Raw genomic sequence first — 21,707 nt, 5'->3', positions numbered from 1 at the left:
CCCTCTCCTCCGAAACAACCCCCCCATTTTTTACATAAAAAAATGTAATATTAGGGTACCTATATCGCTCTGTGTCACGTCACGTGGCCTCCACACCCCGCGCTGCCCCTTCTCCGTGGCGCAGGAATTTACTCAGGAGCAAACCCGAGGTCAGGCCTCCTGTACCCCGAGTCCTCGCAGAACGCTCCAGAAGCCCTTCTATCAGATCATGCATGCCACCTGTGGACAGAGGCAGTTTTGCTTCTTGTGTTCTGGTTTGGGTGCATTTCGTTCCATTCTCTTGCATAACCGTTCTCACGAGGACCTCCCGGTAACTGGGCTGAAAAGAAGCAGCGAGAGTGGGCGTCCTTGTCTTGCTCCAGATCCAAGAGGGAGAAGCTTTCGGGTTTTCACTGTTGAGTATGATGTCAGCTGTGGGCTTCTCATCTGGGACCTTTATTACGTGGAGGAGCCTTCCTTGTATACCTCATTTGTTGAGGGTGTTTATTAGGAAATGATGGATTTTTGTCAGATGCTTTTTCTGCATCTGTTGAGATGGTCATGTGATTTTTTTTTATCCTTCATTCTAATAATGTGTTGTTATCATGTACTGAACCATCCTTGCATTCCAGAGTGAAATCCCACTTGATCATGATGTGTGTGTGATCCTTTTCATGTGCTGTTGAATTCAGTTTGCTCAAATATTTTGAGGATTTTTAGATTTCTCTTTATCAGGGCCTCCTAAAATGGTTTTGGACGTATTTTATCCTCTACAGTTTTTTTGGAAGAATTTAAGAAGCCTTGGTGTTAATTCTTGTTTCAGTGTTTCATAGAATTCACCTGGGAGGCCATCTGGTTCTGGAAAGTAGAATAGGAGAAATCAGACCCTGTTATAGCTTTATGACATCTGGAGAAATGGAACCACATCTTGCTGTTATTTGTTTATCTATTTCTTTGTGTTTTAAGCACATTAGAACTTCAGTAGTTATTAAGTGAATTAATAGAAAAATAGAAACAATGTAATTTTCTTTATTTCAAATACATAATCATTTTTGCTATCAATCTTTAAGTCTGATTAAGGAGAAAATTAGGAGAAAGAAGTAATACTGTTATTTACCTGATGTTTACATTATTAGGTAACTTAACATTAAAAAAACCTTTTCTTCATCTCTGGAGTTGAACGTGTAGAAGAATGGATTTGTTGAGATTCAACCAATTTACATTGCTTTTCTGGAAAAATTGTACCTTAAAGGTAGGTAAAAGCATCCTTGGAAAATGCCCATTTGTTGCAGTTAAGGGTGTGTGTGTGTGTGTGTGTGTGTATGTCTGTGTTTGAAAAAATTAATTTCAGAGCTGTAGGTAGCTCTTCCAAATATATAAAACTGAGTTAATCACTAGTATAGTATGACCTGTAAGAAAGTTGGCTGTGGAAGGGAAGAGGAACAACAAGACAGTCCAGGAAACACTGGCTTTTCCAGAGTGAAATTGGCAGAAGCTTAATATAATAGAACTATCCATTTGCATTGATTGTGTACTCTTAAATTAATTTATACCATCATTTCATTCCTCTTCTAGAGGAGGCAGTCAATTGATTTAATATTGGAAAGCTTAATAACATTGGTGTTTCCAATTATGTGTTTGGCATTCCGCGCACTTATTGCAATACCTGTTGGTGGACCTCACAGTTTTACTCCACAAAGTATCAGTACTCTGCCTTCTTTCCTCCAAAATCCTCAAGAGTGGGAATTGATCTACATGCCTTCGAATATTAATGTGGTAAAAGAGATCATTGAGACTACGAAGGGGAATCTAAACATCAGCATAAAAGGTTAGAAATTAAGGTTTTCTGTAAAACATTTTAAAATTGTTTTTTGATAGAGCTAAAAAAGTGTAAATGAAAGAATAGAATTGTAGGAATTATATTCACCAATTTTAAGACTTACAGTATAACTGTAGTTATAAAGACTGTGGTATTGGTGGAGGGATAGACACAGAAGTCAATGAAACAAAATAGAGAACCCAGAGATTGACTAACAGAAATCTGTTAGAATATTTTTTACAATGGTGCAAAAGAATCCAGTAGAAAGATAATCTTCTCAAAAAATGGTGCTGAACAATTGGACATCAATAGCTAAAACAAGAGAATCATACCTTATGCAAAAATTGCATCGAAATGTATCACAGATCGAAAAGTAAAATGTTAAAACATTTGGACAGAACATAGAAAATATTTGTAATTTGAGTTAGTTAAGGAATTGTTAGACATGACACCAAAAGCATCATCCATGAGAGAAAAAAAAATGGATAAATCGGACTTCTGATGTATTATTAGTGGTTGCTCTTGGAGTTAAAATATGCATACTTAACTTTCAAACTCTACTTAGAACTAATATTTCACCACTTTGTTTTAATGTCAAATGATTCCCAGTGTCTAGGTTTCTATATTTTTCTCTTTATATTGTAGTTTTCAAATCTACATAAGTTGAAAACCTCAACGGGAAATGTTATAATTCACACACATATTTTTCAAAACTTAAGAAAACCATTTACCCAGATATTAACCATAGCTGTTGTTCTTTCTGCATTCTCGAAGTTCCAGGTTTTTTTCTGATCTCATTTTACTTCTGAAGAACTTTAATAATTTCTTAGAGCAGGTCTACTAGCGATGAATTCTGTTTGCTTTCCTTCATGTGACAGCGCCTTTATTTCACCTTCATTCCTGAGGTTATTTTCATTTGGTATAAAATTCTGGATTGGTGGTCTTTCAGTATTTAAAAAATATTTGAGGGCTGGCTGAGTGGCTTAGTTGGTTAAGAGCTCGCTCAAGAGTGTGAGCTCTGAGCAACAGCGGTTCGAGTCCCGGCCCGAGCTGAGCAGCCGCTGAGCTGCCAACAGGTGGCAGAATGGCTCAGGTAAAAAAAAAAAAATTTACTACTCTCTTCTGACCTCCTTGGTTTCTGAAAAAAATCTGCAGTCGTTTGAATCCTTGTTGCCCTATAGGTAATTGTCATTTCTCTCCAGCTGCTGTCAATATTTTTTTTCTTTATCTGTCAAAAGTTTGATTATGATGTATGTGATTAGGTTTATTCTGTATAGGGTTCACTGAGCCTTTTGAATCTGTAAGTTTCTATCTTTCACTAAATTTGGGGAATTTTCCACAATTATTTCTAAAAATTGTTTTTCAACATGGCCTTCTTTCTTCTCTCCTAGTACTATAATGACATAAATGCTAAGCATTTTGTCTTGTCCCAAGGCTATTGAGGCTCTATTCAGCTTCTGTCCATTTTTTTTTCCTCCCTTGTTCAGATTAGGTAATTTCTGCTGACCTATCTTCACTGACTCCTTTCCATGTTATTTCTATACAGCTATTGAGCCATCAAATGAGGTTTTTTTAAACACAGTTTGAAGTGATCTCCACCTCCTGATTTACCTTAAGTTTATTTTAAACAGCTTTTAAAGATATAATTCACATACGATACAGCCACTTATTAAAAGTGTACGATTTAGTGGCTTTCAGTATATTCCCAGAGTTACGCAACTACCATAATAAATTTTAGAGCATTTTCATCACCAAAAATAAGTCCTGTAATCTTTAGCTATGACCCCACAATTCTCATCCCCACCAAGATTAGGAAAACACTAACCTACTTTTTGTCTCTACAGACTTGCCTATTATAAACCTTTTATATAAATGGTTTACATGCAGAGGGTGCCAAAAAAATGTATACACATTTTAAGAAAGGAAAAAACTATCAATATTGTAATACTCAATATATACCAATAACAAAAGATGAATACAAGTCACATTTGACTTCTGCAATGACAAGAGGTGCTCAAAGTGTTTCCCATCAACGTCCAGACGCTTCTGATTACAGCAAGCTACTGCTTGAGCAATGTTGACCACCAAAGTGTCCACTTGTAGACAGTTTTTTGGCACCCCGGTATAAGCCTTTTATATAAGTTGTATATAACAATGCAATATGTAGTCTTTTGTGACTGGCTTCTTTCACTTAGCATAATGCTTTCAAGGTTCATTCATGTTGTAGCATGTATTGCTACTTCATTCCTTTCATTGCCGAATAATATCCCATTGTATGGATATACTGCATTTAGTTGATATTAGACTTCATCAATTGATGGACATATAGGTTGTTTGCACCTTTCAGCTATTATAAGTTATATTTATATTGTGTTGTGAACATGCAGTTGTAAGTTTTCTGTAGACATATGTTTTCATTTCTCTTGGGTATATACCTAGGAGTAGAATAAATAGGTCATATGGTGACTTTTATATTTAACTTTTCGAGGACCAGACTTTTCCAAATTTATACCATTTTACATTCTGGTCAGCATTGTAGGAAGGTTCCAACTTTTCCACATCCTCACTGGCACTTGCTATCCTCTGACTTTGATTGTAGGCATCTCAGTGGATGTGAAGTCGTGTCTCATTATCATTGTGATTTGCGTCTCCCTAATGACTAATCACTAACCTTTATATATGTTTTATAATGATTATTATTTAAAATTGTACTCGAACTTTGTAAAATGCCTAAAAGTGTTTTGAACCCCAAATATCCACTAAATAGTTATGATACCAATATTTGAGGAACAGTTTTTATTTTTATTTTATAATATTTGGATAGGCTTTTGTCCATGTCCCCCCTCTCATGAGGGATTATCAGATCTTTTTATTGACATGAACAATTTTGCCTCTGCAGTTCGAGGCTTTTCTTCAGAAGCCAAGTTTGAGAGTTATGTGAAGTATGACTATAGAGCTTACAAAGTGCTGGCTGCCGTGGTTTTTTACTGTGACTTCAAAAACAGCAATGACCCTCTGCCACTGCAGGTGAGAAATTTTTATTTGGAGATTTCTAAAGAACTAGTGTCTAGTAATTGCATTTCCAATTTCTAGAATTTTAATGAATCTGATACCATTATCCCTATTTTATAAATAAAGACACTAATTTTCTCAAGGTGAAACAACTACTATACAATAAAGCAAGACTGTGAATGCACATTTGAGTAACTTTAATTTCCGTGCTCTTAATTATTGCATTATGCTGACAAGAGAAGAACTGTATCTTCCACGCACAAGGCCTTCGATTCATGGGCAACGTTGACTATTCAAGCAATTCTTCTAGCTCTACCAAGTGTGATGCAATAATAGGCCTGACCAGATGCATTTTTACTAACAGATGGCCAAACACGGAAAGAATTCTCTTTCTTTGAATGAAACACAGAATTTAAGCACTTTCATAAACCTCTAGGGAAAATTGTAAGGCTCAGCCATATTGATTCAGAATTAGGACATGTATAAGCATTGAGAATCTGATTATAACATAGCCCACAGGAAGGAGCAAGAAAGACAGTACTTTGAGCTTGGTGTCTCCTTGAAAGATCTTAACAGAGATTCTGTCCTGGTGGTGATAGAAATAAATAGTTACTCTGCAGTATATAGACATGGCGCCAAATCCTGCATTTAGATTACAGATGCTTGTCAGTAGAAGACAAGATTAATAAAACCATTAGTAGGATCGTACGTATTCTTTCTGTGTGTTCCATCCTTCTGTGACTCCATTTTTCTGTGCCAACTTCTTTCTATTTACTGAGTCAAAATTATCCCTATGCTGTTACGAATTTAGGCTCAGTAATATACATTGGCTCAAGGTATCTCCAATGGCATTTCAAGTTTCATTCTCATTAATGATTGACTGTGCTTATGTCCTCAAATATTTGAACTAGATTCCTGACCCCAAAATTCCCCAAATTATTTGTCCAGGCACTTGGACTGGTTTTGTCCAGCTTTATTGAGTTGTAATTGACATATAACAGTGTGCAAACTGGTTTAGGATCCCAAACCTGGAGGAGCAACACAGGGGCATACATCTTAATGCACCAACAGAAGGCAGCTGACACCCAGTGTCTTCTGACCCCCAACCTAACAAGAGAAGGCAGCCCAGATAGGCTCATCCTACTCCTGGATGCAGTGGAAGTTTCTGACATCAGGCAACTCTGACACCCCTGGGAGGAGGAATGGATAGGGAGCCCTACAAACAGTTAGGGACCAGGAGAAATACTCTCCTTCCCTCCCAGGACTGAGATGCCCCTCCCTCACAGATATATACTGAGGCACAGGAGCAAGAGGGACTCAGACACAAGTGACCCCATATGGGAAGCTTTTTTGTCTCCACAGGCCTAAGACACCCCTCACAGCAAGACACTGGGGTGGTGGGCTGGTGGAACCATCAAGAGGGACCCAACCACAATAAGTGGCCAGGCCTTGGAAGCCTCTTTGACTCTATGGGCCTGAGACTCCCTGTTTCCTGCCCAGATACATGAGGGCAGCCAGGGGACAGTGGTAGGGGGACCCAAACTTAGGAAGCACTTTGTCTCAAATAGGCAGGTAGGAGGGCCAGCCGAGTGGCTCAGTTGGTTAAGAGCTTGCTCAAGAGTGCGAGCTCTGAGCAACAGCGGTTTGATGCCTGACCTGAGCTGAGCTGCCACTGAGCTACCAACCCGTGGCAGGATGGCTCAGCTAACAAAAACAAAACAAAAAAAAATAGGCATGTAGGATCCTTAAAATACTTTAAATACTTTAAAGTACACTTAATAAAATGAATTACCAAGACACAGTGTTGGAGAATTTATTTGTAAAACATATATGACAATGTACTAGTATCTAGGATGTTTTAAAAAGTTCTACAGCTCAGCAGCCCAATTTCAAAGATGAGCAAAAGATTTAAATAGTTCATCCAAGAAGATATATTAATGGCCAATGAAGACATCAAAAAGTGTTCATTGTCAGTATACATCAGGGAAATGCAAATTTAAACCACAATGAGATACCTCTACCTACCCACCAGAAAGGCTAAAATTACAGTCTGACAATACCAAATGTTGGTAAGGACATGAAGCCACTGTTGGTACAATAGAAGATGGCATGATTAGTTAGAAAAATGCCTGCCATTTTTTGTCCAAATAAACACACATTGATCCCGTATGATCCATAAGTTAAGCTAATGTGCAGTTAAGATTTGTGCATTTTATTGTATGTAAATTTTACCTCAAATAAGAAACACTGAATTCTAGTAAATGCTAAAGTTTTTTGGCAGAAGTGTGCTGATGTCTCCAACTTTCTTTGCAGTGAATTCAAAGATTAAATGTGTTGATAAATATAAATTCTATATGTGTCATGTAAATTTATGTAGATACATTTACATTTATATGTATTGTACATAATATTAATTGCATACGTATACCTCATTTCCCTCTTTGATGCACAAGGTAGCATACTTGTGAATGAATTCCTTTTTGAACCAGAAATCCATCCTTTCATGCCCTGCTCTTTGACGCTGTAGCTACATCTCTGCTTTTTCAGCCAGCTCTGTATGAGACTCTGCTAATAGAAGGCACTAGAGGCAGGACAGGGGGAAGAAGAAACTTGAGCTTTCCTGTTGGCTTCCTGTCTGTAGTCCCTGCAGTGACATCTCAGCAGCACTTCTTTATTTTGACAGTAGTACTTTCTCCCCATAGCAGCAGCCAAATACAATTTGCAGATTGCCCAACACTTTTCAAAAATCAGCCTCGTCACACCCTCTCAAAAATAACTGTCCCTGGGCAACTGGAACTCCTTCTCAGAGGGCTAGGTCCCAGTCCCAAAGGACCCTTCTTTCAAGCTCTGAGACAGAGCATTGGCTGACTTGTGTCCCCGCCTCAGAGGTTTGCTTTGCAGCCCCACAGGATCTCTCCTCTCAGTTTATAATTTTTAGTAATTCCTAACTCTTGATTTTGTTCCCTTTGTCCTAGGGCTGGTGGCTGCTTTCTGCTGTTGCTACCTGGTACCTGAGCATCCTCTTCCCCTTTCAGTTATCTAGAATGATTTCTGTTGTCTGACTACACCTCGCACCGATACAAAGCTCTCTAATGCGTAGAGGTGCCACAGTCCATCCGATATCCTGTGTACGAGCAATTTAGTTAATTTTAGTATGTCTCTACCACAGATGTTAACAGCAAACAAACGTGTGCGTATGTTTTCTTCATATCGTTGGAGGCATATGTTCCAGGTCTTCCTGGATTGCTGAATCAAACACTGAACACATACTCATACGTGGCTTTGTTAAACATTTCTAGATTCCCCATTACACCTGTGCCCTTTTGCACCCCACAAGCAACAAGTTAAACTGCCTGTTTGTCTACAACCTTACTAACAGAGTGTGTTGCTAAGCTTTTGATTTTCCCAGTGCTAGGTAAGAAAGAAACCTCTGTGGTTTGAATTTGCATGTATTTCATTATGGGACGTGGAGAAGCTTTTCTTGTGCACGGGCCATATGTATATCTTGTTTCTGTGAGCTGTCTGCATTTAAGAGGACTCCCGAGGTAGACATGACTGGAGCACACGTGTTGTGCTTGGAGTCAGTCAGTCATTTCCAGCCATTCACTAGCACTCTGACATCAGATGAGTCCCCTCTTTCAAATCACATGGTTCTCCGTATGTTCTTAATTTTTCTTTATTTCTAATATTTGCTTTTCAGTTGGTTTGGTTTTAAGCGTAGTTTGTTTCCTCTTGCTACTTCTAGGTAAAGTATCACCTGCGTTTAGTTAGGCTACAGAGGAATTTCGGGAAGCCAGACGTGTCAGGCTGGAAAACATCCTTTCTCTTTCCGCTTTATATCACTTCGGGACCCAGGAACCCCGATGATAATGATGGAGGAAGTCCTGGTGAGCAGAGCCTTATTCTGTTATCACAGTTGCATTCTAACATATACATATATATGGTTTTATTGATATATATACACATAGACAATTGTATATATAAAAGAAATCCGTTGGGCCGGCTGAGTGGCTCAGTTGGTTAAGAGCTGGCTTGGGACGCTAGAGGGCCCCGGTTCAGATCCCACATATGAGGGCCAGTGACACTGCCCTCTACAGCTAAGATGATGAACAACAGTTCAACCTGGAGCTGGGCTGCCGTGAGTCGCTGGCTGCAGTGGGTTGCCATGGGCTACCGTGTGTGGCCAGCAGCCAGCGTGAGCGGCCAGTAGCTGCCATGAGTGGCCGTCCAGAAGCCGGCGATTGATCTGCCTCGCCCAGGAAGAGTGCAATGATGTTGCCAATTTGGGCCAGTGAAGCAATGTCCTCCACGAAAAAAAAGAAAAAAAAAAGAAATCTGTTCATTCTTAGCTTATTGTGGTAGCTTTTATAATTAAATTTACATTCCACCAAGACAACTTTTCAATCTTATGTGTTTGGCAAACCTAAAAAATAACATACGAGTATATAATTTACCTATATCATGCTTTATCCTCTTTAAGTTCTTATAGCAACATATATGTCTTTATGTAGAGTTGTGGTTTAGTGTTATGCTTTCCACACATTTTCATTTGTTGACATTGCTTGCCTGTTCATGTCTATATACAATTTTATTGATTTTATCTAAAAGCTTTACATTGTGAGGGTAATTTTTAATTCAGATTTTTATTTTGCATATTATATGTGAAAAGCCCTTAATTTGGGTTCACTGACTATCTTGAGAGTTTATCTTTAGCAAATATTAAATAAAAGGAAAAAGCTATGCACATTCTAGCATTAGCAACAAAAATTGGAAACAGCATAACCAGTAAGAGAATAGATGAACCTATTAGACGATCATTAAAAATAATCCTTATGAAGTCTGTTAAGAAAAAAAGAATTTAAGCTGAACCTGTAGGTACCTGTATGAGTTAGCTAAGTAGAGATGGGCGGGGATTAGTCAGGTGTTGCAGGTACAATTAACGAACACGTGTGGGACAAGATGCCACGTTCAGGGAAGCGCATAGCCTTTTGTCTGTTTGCTTTATTTCCTTTAATAGACTAGAGGGCCCATGTGGCAGGCTGTTAGAGATGAGGTCAGGAGGAAAGTAGGTCGCTAAGGACCTAGTGTGTACAGTGAAGAAGCATGGCGTTTCCCCTGGAAGTTACGAGAGACAGCAGTGTAGCAATATTGAGCATGAACAGGAGAAAGGACATGCGGTGGTCACGGATGCATCTCTCCAAGTAACGACACTCATAGCCTGTCTTTGACTTTTGTTTGTATCCGAACACAAAATCTCTGCTTTCTACTGTTGGTGAACAAAGAGGATTGTGACCTATGTTTCACAGTTTATATAATAATTTATATAATTGATCAAGATATTTCAGAGTGACTTTTCCTCAGACATTGGTATTTGATTGTGTCATTTCACTTCTCAGTTGCAAGTGACATATGACTTGGGAACAGGCAGCATAGCAGTAGGTTTCTTTAAAACAACACTATTTGGGGGGAAATGTTAGAGACAGGAGAACGAAGGTCTAGGAAAGATGGAAATTAAGGAGGAGTAAAAAAAGACAAGGGTACAAAGACTAAGATGGACAGGGAAGTGAGTAGAAAATTAAGGTATCTATTATGTGAAACAAGGGCGGACTGGGAAACAGCTTAATGTTTTAGTTAAATCACCACAAAAAAACATTTTCAATAAAACTTAAAAACAATCCTTTTACAGAACAGAAAGTTTCAAATAAAGTAACACAAACTTTATTTAAAGATTTATAATTATTCAAGAGTTCCATGTATATTTTATATATATTATTGGTTCCAAATGTTAAAAGTACCTTTTTCCAATTTCTGATTTTATCCATGTTGTCCCTTTATTGAACAGAAATCTTTCATTTGATGTAATTCATCATTTTTTCCCATGTGATCTCGTCTAGGTTTTCATTTATAAAGCCCATCATTACACCTAAGCTCAAAAATATTCTCCTGCTATTATCCTTTATGGTTTTTCGTTCTACAATTTGGTTGTTAATCCATGACAAGTTCACATTTGTGTGTGGTTTTGTTTCTACCATATGTATAATTAGAGTCCCTGAGGGATAAGAAAAAAGAGGGCAGGAAAAAATGTGTAGAAAAATGGCTGGAAGAATTCTAAATTTGATTAAAGACAATAATTATAAAGTGGCTAGAGCAGATACGTATATATAAGATTAAATAGATTTCAAGAAAAAGGCCCAGTTTCTCAGGAGGATATATTAATTATAAATGTGTATGCATCTAGCTTCAAGGTACATGAAGCAGAAATTGACAGGATTAAAGGTAGAATTTGGCAATTCCACAATCATAAATGGAGATATTAATATCCTCTCAGCAATTGATGGACCATCTAAACAAAAAAATTATAAAGAAGTGTGTGATATGAATAACATTTTCAATTTTCATGAACTGATTGACATTTGTAAAACATATATTCAACAGTGGTAGAATACATCTTTTTTTAACAGGCACATGGTGTTTTCACCATGATAAATAATTCTTACATTGGGTTATAAAACAAATCTCAGTGAAATGAAGATTGAAATCATATAGTGTATGTTCTCTAGTATAATTAAATTACAGATCAATAAGATGGCAGTTGACCCTTGATCAACATGGGGGTTAGGGGCACCAATTGCCCATGCAGTCAAAAATCTGTGTGTAAATTCTGACTCCCCAAAAACTTAGTTTTCCCTTGGTATCCACTAGTAATTGGTTCCGGGACTCCCCGTGGATACCAAAACCCACAGATACTCAAGTCCCCTGTATAAAATGACATAGATCAATGCATACAGTTGACCCTCTGTATCTGCAGACTCCCACCTGCAGATTGAAAACAGTACAGGTGTTTATTTTTGAAAATCCACATATAAGTGGACCCACGCATTTCAAACTCATGTTGTTCCAGGCTCAGCTGTAATTAGAAAAATTGCAAATATTAGGACATTAAACAACATATTTCTAAGTAATCCTTGGTTCAGAGGAGAAGTCACAAAGACATTAGAAAATATTTTATATTGAATAATGAACAAAAGATGCTATGATCAGATTTGGGAGCAAATTTTGAGGGATACAATGTTTAGAAAGAACTTTCTCATTTTAAATGTTCATATTATAAAAACAGAAAAAGTCTAAAATTAGTTATCTGAGTTCCAGGTTTAAAAATTAGTAGAAGAAAATCAAATTAAACCCTAAGCTGCCCTTTTAGTTGAATGGCTGAGTTAGTTTCAGTGAAACAATTTTCCTGGGGCCATTCTGCATTACTCACTAGAACAGGGGTCGGCAAACTGTGACTCAGAAGCCACATGCGGCTCTTTGGGTATGTAAATGTGGCTCTGAAGTAAAATTGAAAATGAAAATAAAACTATCATAGTTTCATTTATAAATTTTTAAAGGATATTATTCACAAAATGGTGACTTCATTTGTTTTATGGCTCTCCAATGATTTTTAAATTGTTGTGAGGGACAGCATTGGCTCTTCCGTCTCAAAAGTTTGCTGACTCCTGCACTAGAATATCTGTCATTCTGAGCCTCATTTCTCTTTTTACATTTCCAAGTCTTCATCTCCCTGATATTTAATTAAGTCTGTGTTCTTCTTGTAAATATAAATTGCATTTAGCAAGCCTACTACTTTCATTAAATATATTTAATTTGGGAAAGATGTGAATCAGACTCAGCTGAAGAAGTATCCCTTACTTCGGTGTCAAAACTCATTCATTCTCAGAGTAACTGTTCAGGTGGCCTTGACACACCAGTAAATCTGAGTTCTGTAGGTGACAAGCTATGACTGACTTGAATTGCCTTGCTTTTGTGTGTATGTCGGAGCAGTTCCTTAGTCTGTTGTACTTGACAGTGTTTGTTTTATCCTGCAGGGTACATCAGAGAAGGTTTTCTGTTTGTACAGCAGGCCTTAGATAAGGCCATCATGCAATATCACGAGAGCAGGGCTGCACAGAAGCTGTTTGATGGCATTGACATCTTCGTACAGAGATTTCCACACCCAGTTTATTCTCATGATATATTAGTTTGGATCACTAGTGATTTATTCCCCTTGATGTTTGTGCTCATGTTCTCTCCAACTGTACTTTCCATCATGCGATTCCTTGTGTGGGAAAAACAGAAAGGATTGAAGGTAATCCCAATTATTTTCTGATAAAGTTCCTGTAAAGATTTTTTCTTTAGGCCTGTGGAGCATTTTCATATGGAGAGTTGGAGTATTTCTACATGTTCAGCATTGGTAGGTAGATGTTACACCCAGTACCAGCAAATTACACCCCAGTAGGAGCAAATAGAGAACAGGAAGTGATGTCACTTTTCCAGGCTTGTAGAGTTTCAGGGGCAAACTGTCTGGAGAGCAGCAGAAAGGGACAACCTGAAGGCAAGAAAGGAGACAGAAAGGTCACTAGAGGAATTTGAAGTCTCTGGTACCTAGAGTAACAGGGAAGTTCAAACACAACTCAACTCGTGGCTAACTTCACATAAATTCCCACACTTGAGGCCCGTTCACCTCGGTATCTACTGCCCTGGATAACATGTCTGCGTTTCAACAAAAAATTACTAGTCTCACCAAAAATTAAGAAAGAACACGGTCCAAAGAGGCAGATGAGTCATGAGACTCAGATAGGACACAGGTGTTGGAACTCTCAGACAAAGAACTTAGAATTACTGTGATTAGTAATTGAAAGGCTCTAAAGGGAAAGGTGTATGTGTCCACCACCCCCACTTTCTAAAATTCAGTAGAAGGACTTATGGGACACAGCATATACTCACAGCTGGAATTGATTTTAGTGCTATAGTTAATATCCATAGCTGGATCATAAGAGGAAATGTCACAAGCAAAGCCTGGAGGAATTCACCTGCACGCCTCCTCGAGTAACCTCACAAGAGGTCACATAGAATGCACTCTTGCCCCAGAAATGAAAATCCAGCAACATGTCTATGATTTCCTGTCCGGGGAAGTCCATTAAAGACTTAGCACTCAAACTTTTGGTTGTGGGCTGGTCATGTAGGCACCCTTTGCCTAGCATGTACCAAAATTCCAAACTCCTAGAAAGCAGGTCTCTGACATAAACCATACTGTACTCATATGTACAAATGGTTCAGGCACAGTCACCCACCCAATCATTGAGGGGAAGTTTTATATCAGTGGAGGGAATAGTTTACCAGACAAGTTCCCATATACCAGCCAAGGGCCAAACCTTGCAGACATGCCTTTCTGATAGTCTCACACCTTCTTCGTTGGCTCTTTTCTGTATAGTAGATAACATGCAAGATCAGCTCTGTAATGCTATCAGAGAGATCAAAACTTAAGGAAGGAGTCAAATAGAACTGCTAGAAATAAAAAACATGCTAACAAAAATGAAGAACGCCTTTGACGGGCTCGTTAGTCGACTTGTCCTTGATGAGGAAAGAATCATAGAATTGAGTATAAGACTGTTGAAATGACACAAACTGAAATGCAAAGAGAAAACAAAATGTAAAAACCCAAAAACATCTAAAAGGTATAGGACAATATTAGATGGCATAACATGTACATAATTGGAATTCCAAAAAGTAGATGAGAGAATAGAGCTAAAGAAATAATGGCAGAGAATTTTCCAAAATTAATGTTAGATATCAAGCCACAGATTGAAGAAGTTCAGAGAACACAAAGCAAGATAAATACCCCTTTCCACACACACACACCCCTGAGACATATTATTAATATGTTGAAACTGGAAACCAAAGACAGAGAAAACCTTGAAAGCAGTCAGAGTGGGGAAGAGGGCACATTGCCTATAATGAACAAGAATAAGAAAGCAACCCAGCTTCTAGCTTACAACTGGATTTAAAAAAAACCAAACAGACACATTTCTCTAGTATTCCTGGAAGTAGAGTATAATATAGAAGAGATTCTTAGTATTTCAAAGTTTAATTTGAAATGCTTTCCGTTTTGGTCTAATAGGATTGAAAAAAAATCCCTGCACTTAGGAGAAATATATTTTAATGCCAGCACTGCCCATACTAACTGCGTCATTTTAACACATTTCAGTTTCTGAGCATTGATTTTTCTCATTCACAAAATAGAGATGATATTACCCATTTATATAGGTTTTATGGGAATTTAATTTTTAAAATATACGTGAAAGCATTATGAATTGCTGATATATGTAATACTTGATTTGTGTTGACTTTCCTGCAGGAGTACCAACTTATAAATGGATTTGGAAACTGGATGATATGGGCTTCCTATTTCTTCACAGTCTTCTTCTTTTATCTCATTACTATCTCTTTGATATGTGTGTTATTCTTTGCCAAGGCAAGTGTCTCATTTTGTGCTGTCTAATAGAAATAAATGAGTCACATATGTCATACTAAATTTTTAGTAACCAGTAGAAATTTTAAAGAGTATAAAAGACCGGGTGAAATTATTTTAATAATTAATTTAACCCAATGTATACAAAGTATTTCAACATGAAACCAATTTAAAAACAGATATTTTACATTCCTTTTTGTACTAAGTCTTCAAACTGTAATGTGTGGTTTATATTCACAACACATCTCAATTCATATTTTCATTAGAAGTACTTAATGATGTATTTGACACTGCTTTTGTTTTTTTATTTAAATTAAAAATAACTGAAATTAAATGATAATAAATATTCACAGTCACACTAGCTACATTTCAAGTGCTCAGTAGCCAGATGTGGTTAATGTCTAATATCAGACATCTTAGCTCTAGTTGACTGCAGCCTGCTGCAGCTATCCTTGGAGAGGGATAAAGTAATCGCTCTCAAGTGTGGACTGATTAGCCTGAGGTTGCCAGGAAGATAAAATATGGCTTTTATTGTCTCCACTATGGAGACTCACAGGCTCCTGAATCTCGGAGGAAAACATCCCTTCTGTAAGGAAAAGCTATTTAGTTGACTTTCCATCTCATTGAGCTTCAGTCACTGAGCAGTGTGATCTCTTTCTTCAGGGCTGTCGTCATTTCCCCCCTCTTCCCTTACGTTTATGTGACACTACTTATTGTGTGCCTTACATCGTGTCATCACTGTTCTATTGTAGATTTTCAATGAGCCAGTCTTCCGCTACAGTGACTATAGTTTCATCTTTGCCTTTTTTATATGTTATGCCATTGCTTCAATATTCTTTGGCTTTATGGTCAGCACATTCTTCAGCAAAGGTGAGTCTAAGATTTCTCCTGTAACACAACTTCTGTTTAATTGATCATAATAGGATCGTGTTTGGGATCTCCTTCTAGCCACCTTGTGTATAGTCTTGGCTTACATTCTATCATAGAAGATGAATGGCACATTAAATTATTTAACAGGAGGTAAAGAAGAGACCCTTGAAAATTAGTATGGCCCAATGTATATATAAAAAGACGATATAAAATAAAGTTGTGACCAGTTAAACTTAGGATTCTTTCTGCAGATGTTGATTTCAAATCACCTCTGAAAGCAAGTCATGGACTGGAGGTATTCATTCATTCATTCGCTCATTCATTCATTCATTCATTCGGTATGTCCTTTGTGCACTTAACTATGTGGCAAGACTATGTGTCATACATAAAGACAAAACAAAAGTAATTCTGTATGTGAGCTCACACAAGGAAAATATGTGTGACCAGATAACCCCAGATTGTGGTCGATTAAAGAATTTATAGGAATAATTCTCTGCTAGCAATTTTTTAATCACTCCCCAAAAGATTAAGGTATATTTGTTTTTTTAGACCATAGGTATTAACCATTATTCCTCCTGTGTCTTTCTTCTGTAAACCATCAGAATATCATCCCTATTAAACTATTTTAGAGTAGAAATATAGTTTTACAGTAAGACTTAACTGTAAAGTAATTTAACTTTTAATGTATTATCACAGATACCATCATTTGATTGGTTTTCACAATTCGCAGTCAGTATTCACATTGTGCAGAAAACAACATAGCAGGCCTGTTCTTAGAAAGGCCTGCTTCAAGGTTGGCCTTTGGCTGACATCTAGGAGCTTAAATTTTGGGAAGATTCTCACCATTGATGGCTATTATCCTACCCCAAAAAACCCAGAAGATAACATCTGTTGGCGAGAATTTGGTGAAAAGGGGACCCTTGTGCACTGTTGGTGGAATACACAGTGTTGCAGCCACTATGGAAACAGTTCACAGGCTCCTCAAAAAATTAAAAATAGAATTACTATATGCTGCAGCAATTGCACTCCTGGGTCTATACTCAATGCAAAGCAGGTTCTCCAAGAAATACTTGCACACCCATGTTCACAGCAGTATTAAACCCAAGTATCCATCAGTACATGAATGGATAAAGAAAATGTGGTATATACACACAATGGAGTATTCTACCTCATAAAATAAGGAAATTCTGCCATTTACAACCACGTGTATGAACCTGGAGGACATTATGCTAAGTGAAATAAGCCGGACACGGAGAGACGAATACTACATGACACGACCTTTATGAGGAATCTAACATAATGAAACTTACAGAAGGAGATACAGAATGGCAGTTGCCTGGGAGTGTGGGTAGCAGGAAGCAGGGAGATACTAGTCAAAGGGTACAATGTCTCATTATGCAAAGTGAATAAATCTTAGAGATCTGTCCAGCATAGTGCCTGAAGTTAACTGTACTGGATTGTACACTTGAAAATGTGCCAAGTATTCTTATAACAAAAAAATAAAGAGGGCAGGAAGAAACTTTGGAAGGTGATGGATATCTTTGTAGCCTAGATGGTGTTGATGGTTTCATGGGTGGATACTTATCTTCAAACTCATCAAGTTGTTTATATTGTATTAAATATGTATAGCTTTTTGTATGTCAATCGTACCTCAATAAGGCGATTTAAAGAAAGAAAAAAGTGGTAGTTTATAATGTTATAATTTTATTTGGGTATGTTTTACTTTTTTCATCAATGGTGACTTTATATCCTCTTGATGATAACCTTGACAAGAACACTTTTCCTAGTTTGTAGGATCCCATACGTATGGACCTAACCACATCAGTAGTTATTTATTTATTCAACTATTTTTCCTTTGAGTATCATGCTTTAGAGCGGAAGCATGTGTTAAAAATTTCAGGGGCGGCTGGTTAGCTCAGCGAGTTAGAGCGCGGTGCTCATCACACCAAGGTTGCCGGTTTGATCCCCACATGGGCCACTGAGCTGCGCCCTCCACAACTAGATTGAAACAACTACTTGACTTGGAGCTGATGGGTTCCTGGAAAACACACTGTTCCCCAATTAAAAAAAAATTCCTCACAGGCTTCAAACTCTCTGAAAACACTGAATATATTCAACTTATGTCAATAGCGATGGTGTGCATTTATAATTTAAGCCAGGTGATCACGAATAAATTTCAGAAAGGAAAAGGAATTTTTCATAACAAATGTATGGGTCAATCTTTGTTTAAATGACTATAAATGTTTATCATGTGGTAAATATCTACACATGAACGCACCTTATACGTTAATTTATTCATTCGACACACTTACTGAGCACGCACTGTGTGCCAGACATGGGTGATACACAGCAAATCCCTGCCCGCATACGGCTCACATTCCAGTTGTTGATTGTTGTATAAAAAGTTGTTTGTACTCATTATTTTGCATATTGTTTTAAACTGATCCTACAATTTCTTTGTTATTTGCAGTTCATTTGGCTTCTTCTTTTGGAAGCATCCTGTATTTTGCCAGTTTCTTTCCATTTAAATCCATTGCTCAAGATCCTGGACAGTTAACCCTCGCCAGTAAGTTGGCTGCCTGTCTCAGCTCCAATGTTGCTTTGGCTCTGGGCATTAATTTTCTGGTCAAGTCAGAAATAAAAGGTAAATGTTTGTCTTGGAAATGTTGCCTTCGCTATTTCATTCCTAGAAAGGTAGAATAAGGCAGTGTGGGTGGTACTGCCTTATTACTGAGGAGGTAAGAAATGTTAGAGAAGTTACTTATCCCCATATTTATTTGTTATAAAGGCAATTATGTGAACTGTAAAAAAAAATTTCAAAGTGTGAAAAATTAAAAAGTTCCCATCTCTCCACAAAACCTCCATTATGCTCTCCAGTAAAATAATTTTAAATTTCCTAATCTACTACTTGTTATATTTCATCTAATACTATATATTAGACCCCCTCCCATAGAGATAACACTCCATTTTTTTCACAAAGCAGTATAATTTTCCATATAAAGGGGTCCTGTAATTAACTAGTTCTCTGTCAATGCACATTTCAGTGGTTTCCAATTTTTTGCTGTTACCCACAATAGTACACATATATTTGCTTATACGATATGCATACTAATATAAACATGTTCTTAGATATAAAAATGCTATCTTATAAGGTATTCATAGCTTAATTTTAATTGCTATTATAATCTTCAAAAAGAGAAGACCAATTTATTCTCCAGCAGCACGAGTTTTTCTACATCGTTTTCAATAATGCATTGTACTACTCTTATGTGAAAAAGCAAATATAGCTTCTTTATTCCTATAACTAATTTTCCTCCAAACTGTACACTAAAGGGCTGAAGAAAATTAAGCCTAACACGATGATTTATTCACATTCTTCCGAATGAGTCAGCCTTTCAGCCATCTCTCTTCTTGTATAATTCAAGATGGTATGTGTGGGGATGGGAGTTTATGACTCTTACGGTAGATGGAAATGGGGGTGTCAAATCCCTGTGGTATCCTCGGGTCTTTTGCGTCTCTAGTAGAGTACCTAACCTGCGCTGAACCGTGACTCTTTCTGTGGCCCGTGTAGCGCAATGTACTGGGACCTCATCTATTAGAAATGTGGTTCTGGCACTTGCCCCAGCCTTACAGCCCTCCTCCAGTCCTCCGCCATTTTCCTGTCTCAGACTCTTCAGCCTTCACAAACACTTGGAAAGGCATACAAGCTCTGACTGCCTTTTAAGGTATGAGGAGCCAGTAGCTCCACTTCAGGCCCGTTTATCTAGCCGCCTTATTCTCCACTACCAGTGCCGCCACCACAGTGTTGGATATTTCTATGTGATCCCACCGGCACAGTTCTCCAGGGTTTTCCTGAAATAGGAAAACCTGTGACCCATGTACCTGTCCTCTGTCCCTTCCCCTCGCTCTTCTTAATGGGGGACAGGGGTTCCTTTCCTCCTTGGTTTCCTTTCTAGAATGGACTTCCTTTCCAGAATGACATTTGCATTGTTAGCTTCCCTAAATTAATGCAATCAAATTTGTCAGTTTTTTCCTTCGGTTTGTACACTTAAGTCTTACTCATATCCATACTCATATTAATCCTTTCATATCCACAGTCATAAAGATAGTAATCTTATACTTTCTTCTAAAATATGTGTTGTTGTTTTTTTAATAATTTTTTTTTTATTGGGGAATTAGGGGGATAGGAACAGTGCTGGGGAATTGGGGGAAGGGGAACAGACAAGTTGCTGTCGTTTTGTTCTTCAATCTAGTTGTGGAGGATGTTGCTTCACTGGCCCAAGTTGGCACCATCATCGCGCTCTTCTCTGGCGAGGCAGATCAGTCGCCGGCTTCTGGACGGCCGCTCACTGCGGCTGCTGGCCGCTCACGCTGGCTGCTGGCTACACACGGTAGCCCATGGCAACCCACTGTCACAGGGACTGCAGTCTACGCAGTCGCCGGCGACTCATGGCAGCCCAGCTCCAGGTTGAGCTGTTGTTCAGCATCTTAGCTGTGGAGGGCAGTGTCACTGGCCCTCATATGTGGGATCCGAACCGGGGCCCTCTGGCATCCCAAGCGAGTTCTTAACCATCGCGCCACTCGGCCGGCCCTAAAATATGTGTATTTTTATTTTTACATTTGAGTTTTCAGGGTGCATAGAGTTGATACTTCTGTTTGTCATGAGGTAAGAACCTAATTTTATTTATTTTCAATATGAAAATCGAGCTATTACAATCATTTATTGGACAGTTTGTTGTTCTCTACTGGTGTCTAATTCCACCTTTGTTTTGCATCAAGTTTCCATATATGCCGAGATCTATTTCTGATGATATTTTTCATTTTGTTGATCTTTTTCGGTCTATTTTTGTGTCAATACTGCAATAGTTTTACTCATTATAGCTTTATAACAAGTCTTAATATCTGTTAGTCTTGTACGCAGACCTTGTTGTTCTTCAGTTATTCTTGTCACATTGTTTTCCACTTGAATTTAGATCACTTTGGTCAAATTCTGTAAATATTGGGATTTAGTGAGAATTTCATTGCAGTTTTTGATGAATGAGGAGGATTGAGGATACTTAATTTTCTCACCTATAAACAAAAATCTACTTCCTATGAGAAGCCAGTTAGAAGAATATATGTCTTGTATGATTTCTTTATGGATACTTGCATTACTTTTATACATGAAGCATTAAAAATTCACTAAAATTTATCTGGGTTTGGGGTTTTGTTGTCTTAATCTGCAACAGGATGTATACCTTTAATTTTCTAATTGAGTTCTTTTTTTATCAGGTTGTTTTATTTTATTTAGTTACTACTTTTCTATGTTATTTCTTTTCTCTTTGAGGAACTCCTGTTGTATTTTGGCTAGAGAATTACTGAAGTTATGGCAGACTTCCTGAAGTTTATATTCTACCCTCTTTTTTTCTGTAGTTTCTAATTTGCTGTTCACTGCCTCAGAATGGCTTTCATTTTGATAATCATTTTTAACCCTACTAAATTATTTTTATCTCAAACTATTACCTCTTCTTATAGCTTTCTCAAAGACAATGTTCATGAATATTCTTCTCGTGGTCTATATGGAAGGGAGGGCTCGTGTTGAAGGAAGGGCAAATTTCATGGGCCATTGTCATCTTCACATCCAGCCTCTCTGAATTAGGAATTTGCCGCAAGCCCTCATGTTGTTTTCAGGTATGCTACACTCTGCCTGGAAATAGAGGAAGTAGAAGAACAAAGCGTTACTTTTCTTTTGGTGACTTC

General features: G+C 37.8%; 1 protein-coding gene across 2 annotated transcripts in view; it reads left to right on the top strand.

Moving 5' to 3' along the window:
- Window positions 1–21,707, top strand: part of LOC109386572 (ATP-binding cassette sub-family A member 3-like) — a 70,672-nt gene continuing 48,965 nt past the window's right edge. The window contains exons 1-9 of one of the 2 annotated variants that reach the window (XM_019649886.1): window positions 1–394; window positions 1,116–1,231; window positions 1,555–1,807; window positions 4,698–4,825; window positions 8,556–8,697; window positions 12,676–12,935; window positions 14,985–15,101; window positions 15,851–15,968; window positions 18,439–18,612. In XM_019649886.1, the coding sequence (XP_019505431.1) occupies window positions 1,172–1,231; window positions 1,555–1,807; window positions 4,698–4,825; window positions 8,556–8,697; window positions 12,676–12,935; window positions 14,985–15,101; window positions 15,851–15,968; window positions 18,439–18,612 (1,252 nt within the window). In that variant the 5' untranslated portion in view covers window positions 1–394; window positions 1,116–1,171. Of the gene's footprint in view, window positions 395–1,115; window positions 1,232–1,554; window positions 1,808–4,697; window positions 4,826–8,555; window positions 8,698–12,675; window positions 12,936–14,984; window positions 15,102–15,850; window positions 15,969–18,438; window positions 18,613–21,707 lie in introns of those variants that run through there. The other variant, XM_019649887.1, reaches the window with a different exon arrangement.

Source organism: Hipposideros armiger, unplaced genomic scaffold (assembly GCF_001890085.2).
Source record: "Hipposideros armiger isolate ML-2016 unplaced genomic scaffold, ASM189008v1 scaffold_135, whole genome shotgun sequence".
NCBI classification, from domain to species: domain Eukaryota; kingdom Metazoa; phylum Chordata; class Mammalia; order Chiroptera; family Hipposideridae; genus Hipposideros; species Hipposideros armiger.
This window is presented reverse-complemented; position numbering and strand designations above follow the sequence as displayed.